Source organism: Cannabis sativa, chromosome 3, assembly GCF_029168945.1.
Source record: "Cannabis sativa cultivar Pink pepper isolate KNU-18-1 chromosome 3, ASM2916894v1, whole genome shotgun sequence".
NCBI lineage: Eukaryota > Viridiplantae > Streptophyta > Magnoliopsida > Rosales > Cannabaceae > Cannabis > Cannabis sativa.
The window spans coordinates 79,409,911-79,424,838 of NC_083603.1; the positions used below are offsets into that span (position 1 = coordinate 79,409,911).

At 36.9% G+C, this 14,928-nt stretch overlaps 1 protein-coding gene across 1 annotated transcript in view; it reads left to right on the forward strand.

Moving 5' to 3' along the window:
• The first annotated feature begins 3,038 nt into the window (after nt 1–3,038).
• The window catches only part of LOC133036305 (uncharacterized), a 170,473-nt gene continuing 158,583 nt past the window's right edge, over nt 3,039–14,928 (forward strand). Inside the window, exon 1 of the mRNA XM_061112860.1 lies at nt 3,039–3,303. Within this exon, the coding sequence (XP_060968843.1) occupies nt 3,039–3,303 (265 nt within the window). The remainder of the gene's footprint in view (nt 3,304–14,928) is intronic.

A 14,928-nucleotide genomic window follows, 5' to 3' on the forward strand; every position in this document is an offset into this window, starting at 1 on the left:
TGACTGTGATGCATCCAGATAGGATCTGGGATGTGTTCTGATGCAAACTGACAAAGTTACAGCTTATGCCTCTCGTCAAATTATGAGCAACGCTACCCAACGCATGATGTTAGAGCTTGTTGCTATCCTAATTGCTCTAAAAATATGGCGACACTATCTTTATGGCGAACATTGCAAGATTTATACTTATCATAAGAGTCTCAAATACTTTTTCACCCAGAAAGATCTTAATATGAGGCAGAGAAGGTGGCTGGAATTGGTTCAAGACTACGACTGTGAGATTTTTTTATCACCTCGGGAAAGCCAATGTTGTGGCAAATGCACTGAGTAGGAGAGGTCCCGGGGAGGTTTTCACTACTGTTATGATAGCCCCTAAATTGGCCTTCAAAATGGTAAATGTGGGAATTGAGTTTGTAGTTGGAAAGTTGCATAACTTGACACTCTAGTCTGATTTGCTTGAGAGAATCAAAAAGGCACAGTTAGAAGATCCCGAGCTAGTCAGGATTTGAGATGAGGTAATGGATTGTCGGCCTAAAGACTTTTCAATCTTGAATAATGAAATGTTACAGTATAAAGCTCGAGTTTGTGTTCCTAATGTTAATGAACTCAAGAAAGAAATTCTTGATGAAGCTCATAGCACACCTTATTCACTACATCCGGGAACCACCAAAATGTATCAGGATTTAAAACTCTACTTCTGGTGGTATAGGATAAAAAGAGATGTTGTAGATTACGTGTCCAAGTGCTTAACCTGCCAGCAAATCATAGCTGCGCATCAAAGGCCAGCAGGATTATTACAACCATTAGCCCTTCTTGAGTGGAAGTGGGAGGATATTGCAATGGATTTCGTAACTAGTTTTCCTAAAAGCCAAAGGAATGTATGATTCAGTATGGGTCATAGTGGAAAGATTCACAAAATCAGCTCATTTTTTGCCAGTGAAAGTTACTTATATAGTGGACCAGTACACTGAACTATATGTGTAACGCCCTAATGCTAAGGCACGCTACAGTGATTTTTCAATTACCATGCTATCTTTGCTAATCAAAGAACTTTCTCGAAAATCATGTCAAATTAAAACTTTTATATTAAATATTAAACTTTATAATCTTACAAAATCATTTACAAGTACCTGAATCCTATTTTAATCTTTTATACAGAATATTCAAAATACAATACCCAGGTCGCACAGCGACTACAAAATAACAACCCCAGATGTCCCGAGACCGAACACTCCAGGTCGTGCCGCCATGACCTGTACAATCTCATCCCACCTCAGGCTCACTCGTGTTCTGCTTTCGTCTTTCCTTTACCTACACATGGAAGCAGAACTGTAAGATGACAAACTCAGTAAGAAAAGCATATAACATATCATATAATACCAACTTGTATCTATGCGCCAATGCACCTATTTACAAGGCTTAACAGATGAGTAAGAATGTTCCATACTAGGGTGCATCCACTATACAACATACACTACGTACCTCACTGTACGAGTGTTGGTAGGGTTTGTTTCGTACCCTGAGTACCACTGACTGATATAGCACACACACCTTGTACTTTCCCGTGCTTGTGCTGGTATCACCGTAATGTACTCCTTAACAATATACACTATACCAATGCACTGTGTACCATAACCGTACAAGTGTTGGTAGTGTTACAAACATATAACCATGCATATACACTTGACATATAGATACACTCACATAATCATATTGCACCTTATACACAGTTCTTACGTCCTTTCCAGATTCAAGTGAGTTGGCTGACTTGAACAGAAAGTCTCATGCTGGATGGATGCCCTAATCACATATTAAGACCAAGTAAATCACATGTCCAAAAACCCTAATTTGGGAAACTCAAGGCTCTGTTATGTTCACTAGGGATTGGACTATCTTAGGAAATAGGGAAACACCCAACTAAGGCACTGAAATGGACCTGAATTGAGAAAATGGGTTGTTCGGGGAACCTACAAAAACCAGTTAACCAGTTTTAGGTACTGGTGAACCGGTTAACCAGTTTATACCAGTCTCCCCCCAAAACCCCAAATCTTGCTCAAAACTTGTCAAATTGCCAAAAATCACATACTCAAACCAAACTTTAAAGCTTCAAAAGTACAAAACCATGGTTCTAGGGTTACCTTAGCTTGATTCTTTCTAAATTCCTTGCTGAAAACACCAAGAATTAGCAACAATTCTCCTCGTCTTTGGCTGGTTCAAAGAAAGAGAAGGAAAAGAGGGAGAGAGTTCTTCAATTTTTTTACTTTTCTTGATTTTTCTTGATTTTTTTCTCATTTGAATAAACAAAATGTTGAATAACATTTAAGTGGCCAGCTGACTCTTCCTACAACAACCACCTAAGCTCCACCTTTGAAATTACAAAAATATCCCTTGATGCTTAACTTAGGCAAAAATAAAGTGTACGGGTAAAATGGTCAAAAACCATAACCCCACTAAAACTCGGTGTTCTATTTCATCCAACATACATTCCATGAAGAAATAAGGTTTTGGACTTACCCTTGTGATCAAACTAGTCATCCATCGCATTTTCCGTTGTCGCTGAGCAAAAATTGTAAAAATAACATAATTACATATAATTCAAATAATACTCCTAGAGTTTAATGAAATCTTTGGAATTGAGAAATTATAACTCTAATGCCCATTTCTAACAATGGGGCCCACAAATTATTGAATCCATAAATAATTATAAAAAATACTAATAATTAATGCTAATTTCTTTTACTAATCAATATTACAAATGCAGTCATTACAGTATGTAAATGAGATAGTTTGTCTCCATGGAGCTCCTAAGTCTATTGTTCCAAACAGAGATCCAAAGTTTACATCAAAGTTTTGGGTGAGTCTTTAGAGGGCTATGGGTACAAAGCTAATGTTTGGCACAACTTTCCACCCTCAGACTGACAATTCAGATCCTGGAAGATTTACTGCAACCCTGTGTCATGGACTTTAATGGTTCATGGAGTAAGTACTTGCCTTTAATAGAATTCTCCTACAACAATAGTTACCAAAGTACAATAGGGATGGCTCCCTATGAGATTTTATATGCTAGGAAGTGTCGCTCCCCTATGCATTGGGACAAAACTAGAGAAAGGAAGTACTTATGTCCAAAATTAGTTCAGAGGACCAATGAAGCTATAGACAAGATCGAGGCTTGGATGCTTGCTTCCGAAAGTAGGCAAAAAAGTTATGCTAATCCGAAGCGTAGAGATGTTATATTTCAGGCTAGGGAACATGTTTTTCTGTGGGTTTCACCTGTAAAGGGTATTAGACGCTTCGGGAAGAGGGGTAAGTTAAGCCTTAGGTTAATTGGGCCATTTTAGATACCCGAGAAGGTCGGGCAGGTAGCGTCTCAGCTAGCCTTACCACTAGTGTTATCAGCTGTTCATAATGTATTCCATATTTCAATGTTGAGGAAATATGTTTCAGACCCGACTCATGTCTTGAGTTATGAAGCCCTTGAACTACAGTCAGACTTATCCTACTAAGAACAACCAGTTCAGATTCTTGATAGGAAGGAGAAAGATCTTCAAAACAAGACCATCGCTTTTGTCAAAGTGCTCTAGAGGAACAGAAAGGTGGAGGAAGCCACTTGGGAGTTAGAGTCTGACAAGAGGACTCAATATCCAGAGTTGTTCAGGATAGATTTTGAGGACGAAATCCTCTTAACGGGGGGATAATTGTAATGATCGCTTTTGTAATATGGATTAGTAAAGCCAATTAGCACTAATTATTATTATTTTTATAATAAATTATGGATTTAAATTAATTGTGGGACCCATTGTTAGAAATGGGCATTAGAGTTATAATTTTTCAATTTTGGATATTTTATTAAACTCTAGTAGTATTATTTGAATTATATGCGAATTATGCAATTTTTACAATTTTTGCTCGGCGACAATGGAAAATGCGATGGATGGCTAGTTTGATCACAGGGGTAGGTCTAGAACCTTATTTCTTAGTGGGATGTATGTTGGGGAAAATAGAATAACAAGTTTGAGCAGGGTTATGGATTTTAACCATTTTACCCCTAGTCTTGAAAATGCCTAAGTTATAAGAAGAAGGGCAATTTATTAATTAACCAAGGGAGTGATTTGGTGGCTGCCTTAGGTGTTGACACCTAGCTTATTTATTTTAAGCAAGGATTAATTAGACAATCCTTTTTCATTTAGAGAAAAATCAACAAAAGACCGAAAATAGAGCAACCTCTCTTTCCCTTCTCTCTCTCTCTTCGAACCAGCCAAAAGCAAGAGGGTTTGCGGCTGATCATTAGTGTTTTCAGCAAGGAATTCAAGGGGAATTCAAGTTGAGGTAATCCCTAGATCAATTGTTCTTAGTTTTTCAAGCTTTGTTGTTGGTTTGAATTTGTGATTTTGAGTTATAGGTGCTATAAGCGTTTGATTTGTGTTTGGTTCGAATTGTGAGCTTTATTTATGTTGATTTTAAGCTCTAGATGCTAGTTTAGATGTATGGTGATGGAATTATACAAGTTTGATCTTTGAAACTCAAACTTAGGTATTCAATGGCATGTTTTGATTCAGTGAGTTTTTTTGAGTTTTAATGGTTGGAATATGTTGTGTATGCCCTGTTTAGGTACTCTGGAAAGTTTGTGGCAATTGGATAAGTTTTGAGCAAGTTGGACGTTGTTTGGGGAAACCAGTGCAAACCGGTTAATCGACTGGCCAGGACCTGTAAAACCGGTTAACCGGTTTTGGCAAATTCCCCGAACTACTCATTTTCTCAATTCTTGCCCATTTTAGAGCCTTAGTTGGGTGTATCCCTATTTCCTAACATAGTGTAGTCCCTAGTGATTATAATAGAACCTTGAGTTGTAGGTTCGAGTATCCCGGATTAGGGTTTTAGACATGTGATTTACCCAGTTTTAATATCTGATTAGGGCATCCATCCAGCACGTGATTTTCCGTTCCATTTGGCTAACTCACTTGAATCTGGAAAGAAAGTAACAACTATGTATAATGTGGAATATAGATATGCAAATGTATTTATATGTTAAGTGTATATGCATGCTTATATATTTGTTGCACTACCAACACTTGTACGGTTATGGAACAGAGTGCATTGGTATAGTGTATATTGTTAAGGAGCACATTACGGTGATACTAGCTTAAGTACGGGAAAGTACAAGGTGTTTGTGGTATATCACTCAGTGGTACTAAGGGTACGAAGAAAATGCTACAAACACTCGTAATACGATATGTGGTGTATGTTGTATAGTGGTTGTACCCTAGTATGGAACATTTTTACTCCTCTGTTAAGCCTTGTAAATAGGTGTATGGCGCCTAGATACAAGTTTGTATTATATGATATGTTATATGCTTTTCTTACTAAGTCTGTCATCTTACAGTTTTGCTTCCATGTGTAGGTAAAGGAAAGACGAAAGCAGAACACGAGTGAGCTTGAGTTAGGATGAGATTGTACATGTCATGGCGGAAAGACGTGGAGTGTTCAGTCTCGAGACATTTGGGTTTGGTATTTGTAGTCGCTGTGCGATCTGCCATTTGTATTTTGAAATATGTTGTAAAAAGTTTAAAAACAGGATCCCGACTTTGTATGTATTTATGTAAAGATTATAAAGTTTAATATATAATATAAAAGTTTTAATTTGACACGAATTTTGAGAAAATTCTTTGGTTAGCAAAAATAACACTGTAATTGAAAAATTATTGTAGCGTGCCTTAGCATTAGGGCATTACAATAATAATATAAATTGGTATACAATAGACTGAAACTCTTTATTCCTCTCGTTCCTCTTGAAGAAGAGGAAGCATGATAGGAATTTCTTATAGAGTTGTTAATATAATGGTTTTTCTTCAAAGAGTTACCCATATCTAATTGTCCTCAGGGGTATTTATAGGCCAGCTTCTCGTACTGTGATCATCATGCCGATCATACTTAGAGAAAATCTAGCCCTTCATTTTGTAACTCCCTAATATATAGGGACGCCACGTGTGTGATTTTATAAACTAGTTTAATACTAGTAGAATAATTAATTATTAAAAACCGTGATAATATTAAAAACTAGACTAAAATAAAATATGAACAACAGACATTATAACGGCATAAAAAGTGTGTTCCGGCGATCCCTGTTATAAAAGTTTTGCTAAAGAAATGTATACAATAACTATTTAAACACAAAATCAAAATACATAACAGATACAACCAACCTAAAGCAACTTCTGGCAACTCGGCACGCAGGCCGGTGAGGTCAATATGTACATTGCTGGAGAAGACTGCTACCTCATGGTTGATCTAGCTTTTCTTTGCCTTTACCTGCACCACATAGCACCCATGAGTCACAAGGACTTAGCAAGAAAAGTAATAATAATAATCATGTAATTTATTATTTGAATATTGTCATTCATACACAATAAGAATCAAACCATCACACATTGTTCATATGATGAAATCCTAATCAGTACTGCCAGTCTGGCATCTGCCACTAATAAACATCATTATACAGATATTTAGTAATACAACACTATTATACCAATAATGGAATTCATATTCATTTAATCATATCAATAATATATATGTTACCTCATAAAGCAGCTAGCTTCATAACATCACGTTGCCTAATCAGGAAAGTAGATGCTTTAATCTGATAATCTTATGTTGTATCGCCTAATTAGGCAAGCCCGTGCCAAAGCCTGGCACCCATATGTCGCATAACTTCATCACCTAATCAAAGTGAGCCTGTGCCAAAAACCTGCACCCATATATCATTTAATTGCATCTCCTAATCAGGTGAGCTCGTGCCATAATCTGGCACCAATATCGCATCGTCTAATCAGACGAGCCCGTACCTACGCCCGGTACTTATCATATGTCACTGACGCCCGTACCTATGCCGGATACGTCGCCAAGACAATCGCATCACCTAATCAGGTGAGCTCATACCTACGCTCGGTACTCATCATATATCACTGACGCCCATACTTATGCCAGTACATCGCCAGGAAAATTGCATCACCTAATCAGGTGAGCTCGTACCTACGCTCGATACTCATCATATATCTCTGACGCCTGAACTTACGCTCAGTACGTTGCCAGGAAAATTGCATCACCTAATCAGGTGAGCTCATACATCATATGCATAATATCATCACATTATCAATACTCAACCAATCAATGTTTTCATTATATAACATTAGTAACTATATCTCAATAATAATTAATTCATTGCAATACATATTTTTTTTTTTTGGATGAATCAGGAATTGTATTAGCACAAGAACAATTGATTACACCCCAATAGCACCCAAAGAGGGCCTATAATAAAGAACATCTATACGTTGCAATACATATTGCATTACATATAACGTACTATGCAGTACAATATACTTTTCTTACCTTTTAATCCATGTTCATACATTTCGGCCAACCCAAGTGGAAAACTATCCCCGATGATCTCGGTCCTATGTCACAACAACGATAAACCAATAAGTGTTTATTCCAAAACACTGTTTAGTATTCACATAAGACAAACTAGGGTTTCTACCAACCCCGTGGTATAAATAAACTAAAATAAAACATACATTTTGGCACTAAAACATATACCATATTGTAGAGCGCATTGCAAGCTTCAAAACGGTATATAGAATGTCCAAAACGGACACTCGAGTCAAAAGCTATGATAAAAATACGATTTCTGATCTTTTAGGAATTTCTAAAAACTATAAAACTCGAAAATCCCAATTTTTGCACTCACCGAAACACTACCAAAACTTATCCAAATCACTCCAAACTTCACAGGGCGGATATACACCATAAATATTACCCTCATTATGTAACAGAAATAAAATCGATCCCTTAAATGAAAAACTCCATTAACGTTGGGACTAAGCTTTAAAAAGTTCCAAAATCGATTTCTAACTCAAAATCACCTCAAATTCAACAAGAAAACATCGGAACTAGTCCCATGACTACCCGAGAACAATCCTATAAGTTTAGAACCTTCATAACTATTCTAATTCACGAAACCCCTATACGAAACCAATTGCTTTTAAACATAAAACGAAATTAAACCATACTTTAAGCTTTCCATTTTCAAAGATTTGCTATCCTGCTACTACCGGATCTTAGATCACTAGGTTTCGTGTTGAAAATCGAAGAAAATAGATATAAGGATAGAAAATTTTATCAAAGGAGGGAGAACAAGAATTTCGTTCGTCGTCGTTCTTCTCTACAGTTATATATCTTAAAACTTAATATATATATATATAAATGAAATCAATTTTGTTTTTCTGATATATATAATAATAATAATAATATATAAGAATAATATATCAATAATAATAATATGATATTAATAAAAATTTTATTATTAATAGTTATCTTATTATTTCCTAGCCATTAAGAAATCTCTATTTCAAAGGTATTTGAGCAACTTCGAGTACCCTAAAATACCACGATATTTCTAAAATTAACTTATCCTAATAAGCCAATCAATATTTCTAACTAAAACTGTTGTGACATTTTTGGTCTCCAATCAGGTCTTTAGGGTCGCCGAACATGAAAATACTTTTATTTCACAATTAACTCATATTATATCCACATATTTCAAATAAATCTTTGTAATTAACAAATTACGCTTCTATATCCACTGATTGAGTCTTCAGAGTCCCCGAACTTGAAAATATTTTTATTCTACATATAGCTCATATTACATTCACACATGCTATATAAATCTCCGTAGTTAACAAATTGCGATTATTTACTCACTTATAGCAAAATTTAAATTTTATGCAGAAATAAATAGTACGATCATAATCCCACTTATTATTTGATTAAGTCATAATATAATTATAAACCCTAATTATTTACAATTAGACTTATTGGGATATTACACATTTGGTAGGTGGCCGATCCATCACATGGTATTTAAGGATTTCAACTTGTAAAGTCCAAACTTCGTACACATGTCAGCTCATTGTTTTCCTTTTTGAATTTCCCTTTCTAATAGTCGTTGGGTCATTCGGCCACGTACAACTAAGTATGGATGCATTGTACTGCGGCGTAACGTGGGGGACAAGTCCTGATGTTGTACCTGAAAAAGCCTGGCCACCAAGTCTGTAGTTTGGCATGTCCGAGCAAAGCCTCTTTGTGATGGAAAATGGGGTTACAGCTCAGCTAGAAATTTTCCAAGGAATATATGGGCACTAAGTGAAAAGATCATACCCTTTGCGGGAGCCTTCAACTTCAGTCCTACATGAGCAGTTGGCTTCAGTCCCTAAGATTGGGAGAGACTTTTCCTCGCAGATATGTTGGGTTTTATGCCCTAAATAAAACTCATTTCAATATAATCAGATTTATTTATTAATATAGATCAGAAATAACATTTAATGTTGCATGGTTCACATGATTTATTTCATGATTATATGTACATAATGTATAAATTCATCTGAAACCCTTTTTCACATACTTGATCCTGTTTATTGTGCTGTCAACACATTGGAAAGTAAACATGACTATGTGAATAAAGTTTCCTAGATTTATTAGACATAGGGTTTTACTGATATGATAATCTACAACAGAGTTTACTTGCATTTGGAGAAGTGTTATGTTCTTTCCAGAGCATTGGTTAAAGTAAAGCTGAGGTTGGATGCATGGAGTATGCATCGGAAGGGACCGATATTGAACTTTGACTTAGATTTATTAAACTTACCGTAATATCTATTCAAGTCAATATCGCCTAGTTGATCCTAGATCAAATGATCTTAATCCTGTTATGATTAGGCTCGATCTCGAGAGGCTATTCGTGTTCTTTGATTTGTTAGTTAAGCCTACTTTTAGGTCAGGGTGATACGTAGATTTTGGGAACACGGTAGTGCAATTGGGTGGGAGCGCTAACATAAACATGGAATCTATAGCTTCTATCTGGCGAATAGTAAGTAAAGGATGATCTCCTTCGAGCTTGACCAAACAAAAATAAATGGTGTAGATCTCATTTCACATAAGCTGAAATATCATTTATACGGGGTTAAGTGTTTTAAGGATTAAATACATTGTAGGGTGTAACGGTAATCTAATCCCTTTACAGTGTAGATCATTCATATAGAGGATCATTAATCAAATTAGGATTATAACAATGGATAACTAATGATGTGTCTATCTGGTGGAACATATAGAGCATTCTATATACTGAGAGTGCAATTCTAAGTTCTATGCGTGGATTCAACGAAGAATTAATAAGTTAGTGAATTTTAGTAATAAATTCTTGATCTGCTTATTGGAAGCTCGGTTATATAGACCCATGGTCCCCGCACTAGCTGAGATAATATTGCTTGTAAGACTCGTGTAATTGGTTTTGATTAATCAATTATAATTCTCAATTTAGACTATGTCTATTTGTGAATTTTTCACTAAGTAATGGCGAAATTGTAAAGAAAGAGTTTTAGGGGCATATTTGTTAATTATGATACTTTGTATGGTTCAATTAATAAATATGATAAATGACAATATTATTTAATAATTATTTATAGTTATTAAATAGTTAGAATTGGTATTTAAATGGTTGAATTAGAAAATTGGCATTTTTGAGAAAATTAGATGCAGAAAAGATAAAATTGCAAAATTGTAAAAAGTGAGGCCCAAATCCACATGTATAGGGCCGACCACTTTTGTAGGGAATTTAAACTGATATTTTAATTATTTTAATGCCAAATAATTCAAACCTAACCCTATTGGAATGCTATAAATAGATAGTGAAGGCTTCAGGAAATTTACACAAAATTTCTACACTTCTGATTCAGAAAAAACTGAGCCTCTCTCTCTCCCTATCTTTAGCCGCCACTTCTTCTCTCTCTTCTTCCTTGAAATTTCGAAATTCTTAGTGTGAGAATAGTGCCCACACACAGCAAGTGATACCTCAATGATAGTGAGGAAGAGCGTGAAGAAAGACTTTCAGCAACAAGGAGTTTTAGCACTAAAGAATCAGAGAAAGAGATCCAGGTTCAGATATTGATAATGCTTTGCTACAGAAAGGAATCAAGGGCTAGATATCTGAACGGAAGGAGTCATTATGTTCCGCTGCACCCAATGTAAGGTTTCCTAAACTTTATATGTGTTTATTTTATCGTTTTAGAAAGTTCATATTTAGGGTGTTAATCAACATACTTGTGAGTAGATCTAAGATCCTTGTAAAATAATTTCGAACAAGATACTCCCTACATCATCTCTTCGTATAAAGGGTCTCATTCTCGGAGACCCTTCTCGTGAATTAGGACTCCCACGTGTCAAGCTCACAAAAATCAGGACAACATTTATCCCCCAAGCTTCCATGACGTAACGTTATTCTAGAGCTTGTAGTGCTTCCTCATGATTGGATTCAAACATGTGGGCAAATATGAGTTTCTCATTACATCATGCAAGTAGCCGTTAGCAGAAGTGTCACTGGCAGAAGGTATTATTTCCATTACTCGCTCATAGAACTTTAAATGCTGACTCTTACACTTCGCGTGTGTACAAGGCGCGTGTCTGGGGAGACACCAAAATGACAGCTAATAGATTGAGTAGACCTTTCATTTAATAAGCATTTTTTATAATGCATGTTATGAAGGAGGTTAACCGTTTGAAACCGAAGTAGCTCCTCACCGCCCCATTCGTCAGGTTTTTAGGTACCATTTTAGTGAAAGATCTAACTCGTTTCCTTCTCATGGAAGGCAGGTCTTCTTCGCTTAATAAATACTCATAGCATCTACAATTTTTTAAGTTTTAACTTTTTCCTCCGTTCTTACCAGAGCTTTGGCATTCGGTCTACTCTCCTCGCATTCTTTGCAAGAATCATCCAACTGAACAATCCCAAGAAGCGCAAGCCTCCTAGCGCAGTGTAGTATAACCATCCCTCTCTTCGTATAAAGTGTTCTTGGCCACTGTTTACTTAATGCAAAAGTTTTGAGGTTGAGACGGTGTACACTGTATGCAATTCATTATTCAGAGAATGTTTGTCCTATTTACACGGTGTTCTGCGAGGGGGAGACTTGTCGTCTGGTTGTGAACTAACTCGCTTAAATTCACACTCACAGGTACTTTTAGGTTTGTCATGGAAAAAGCTAGTTCTTCAAATGTCATGGGCGATAGTGACCTTGGCAGAAAGAGACAACGGCAAGAAGCCACTGCTGGTACAGGGGTCCACTCCCAGCTTCACGACCCATAACTAAGGTTGGGTCGACTCTGCCCATACCATCCTTCTTCCTTTCCAAAGATACCTTCTATGGGGTTCATGTTCCCCACAAGGACAATCCCCCTTGACCCGCACGCCATGCATAGGGAGAAGGAAATAAATAAGGCTCTGGAGGAGCGTCTCTAAGTGGAGAAGGGATTCCTGCTGTAAAGACCGCTTAACTTTAATTTTGAAATTACAAGATAATTAGGGGTTAATTATGAAACTTGCATGTTAGTTATGAATTATCAGTTTACAGAGATTTATTTGAATTCAAAATGCATTGTTTATGTTATATATGAAATTTCATAATTTTGCATGTTTTGTGCCCGACAACGTTGGAACGAGGTGTTTGGCTATGAGAATCACATCTTAGTATTTTTAGTATAGCGGGGCTATATAGCTAGACATTAGGAATGTCAAGAATAGTCGAGATTTTAAAATTGACAAAATACTTCTAAGTGATTTTTATGACTTTTAGTGTGGACAAGGGCAAAATGGTCATTTTTGCCTAAGTTTATTTTATCTTTTAGTGGGATTTTAATTAAGTTAATAATCTAAATTTTTTCCTCCTTTATGGCTGAGATTACTTTAATAAAATAAAACCTATTTTTTTCATTATTTTTACAAAATAAGAAATTGGACAAAAAATTGCATTTTCTCTCAAAGCTCTCTCTCTCTCTTTCGAACCCTCTTAAAACTAGCTAGTGTTCTAATTTTCTTCAGAAATTCTTGTGATTCTCAGCTAGTTTTTAGTGATCTCAAACCTAGGTAAAGTTCCTAACGCTCCTCATTTTGATTTCGTGAGTTTTAAATTGGAGATTTTTGCATGAATTGGATTTTTGAGTTCTAAGGTTGCTTTTGTTGTTTGTGTTTGTTTTTTGGAGTTTAAATATGGTTAATTATGTCGAATTAAGCTAGTTTTGAGGGTTGTTATGTTGGTTGAGCAAGCTTTGAGTTTTAGAACTCAAGCTTTGCTCTATAATGGTAATTTTTGATTTTGAGCATGCTATGTTGTTCTGTTGATTAGGATATATGTCTATTGGGGTATAATATGCAGGTCTGGAAGGTTCAGAGTTGATTTGGTTAGGTTTTCCGAATTTTTTGGGGGGTTTTCTGGTGTAAACAGGTTAACAAATTTTACTTGCCCTGTAAAACTGATTAACTGGATCAAGTGCTGGGTTCCTCGAATTTTTCGTGTAGTCGATTCGTGTTAGTTTCAAAGCTTTGGTTGGTTAATTTCCTGTTAGTTTAGGGTATTGCCATGTTAGCTTTCAGTAGGTAGATTTTTTGTTTTTAACCTAAGTCCCCAGTTGTGATTTAGCGTGTCACTTATCCATGTTATGAATGATGTGATTTAAGGGCCTCCACTCAGGTTGGCCAGCACATGTATTTACATGTTTAGCGTACATGATGTTTATGCCTGTTAGAGTACATTGATAGCAGTATCAGTATGCATAGAGTTGTATTGGATACTGATAAATGTACGTTGGCTGAAATACTGATCAATTCTATCATATCAATATGGCTAGAGTATGACTAGCATATTGAGTATAGGTTGATATTAGATCGATAGTACTATCGTATGAATGTTCAAGAATCAGTATCGTGTGGGACGTGGGGATAAGGTTATGGTTGGGCGTATGGGCGCCTGATTATAGCCCGGGATGTTATTATGTTTTATGTTATGCTTTTCTTACTAATTTTGTTGACTCACAATTGCTATTTCCGTGTGTAGGTAAGGGCAAGGCTAAGGCTGAGCAGCCGTGAGAGTGAGCAGATGGAGATTGTACATTTAGGGGCGGTTAGGCCTGGAGCATACGATCTTTGGGACATCAGGGCTTATTTTGTATAGTCCTTAGGCGACAGATTTTTGTATATGTACAGTGAAACTTTTGTAAATGCTTTTGTAAACGAGAACCCAAATTTCATATGTATGTTATTTTAGGTTCTTAATTAAATAAGCAAAATTTGGGTTTGGTTCTTCCTCTGGCTTCCAGTCCTAGTCTGAGTCCGAAATCGAGACACCGACTACTCGTCTGTTCCAGGCCCCGTTACCTGAATCCCGAGTCAAGATCTGCATCACTGTCACGAGTCTCAGTCTGGTTCTGGTTCAAGTCCCAGGTCCCATTTCTGAGTTTTGGTTCGGGATCGAGACTAGGGTGCGGTTCTAGGTCCCGACCTTGGTTCTGTGTCCCTAGTCTGGTTCCATCTTTGGGTCTGAGTTCAGGTTCAGGTTCGGCTCCCCAGTCCAGGTTTGGGTTGGGATACTCAAAATTAGAACCTGAACAAGAATCGCCAAACCAGGACCCTAGAACAAGACTAGGACCGTGACTAGGACCCAGACCCTGACCTAGAACTGAACACAGACCTAGCCTCAAACCCAAACTGAGACTGGAACTTGGGCCTGGACACGGTCGTGTACCTAGAACGGAAATGAGACCCGGACCTGGACCTCAATCTGGGACTCGATCCCAAACAAAGACTTGGACCTAGATAGGGATCCAGATACGAACCTTGACTAGGACCAACCAAGACTGGGATCGAAATGCTGGACCAGATGTGGATCGAGATCTGGACCCAGGCCCAAACTTGGAGACGCACTCGGGACCCGACCTTAGACCTGGACCCGAATCTAGACCTCGATCGGGGTCCAAACCTGGACACGAACCCGGACACAGACTCAGACTAGAACTAAAACCCACAGATGGAATCAGACCAAAAGCTAGACA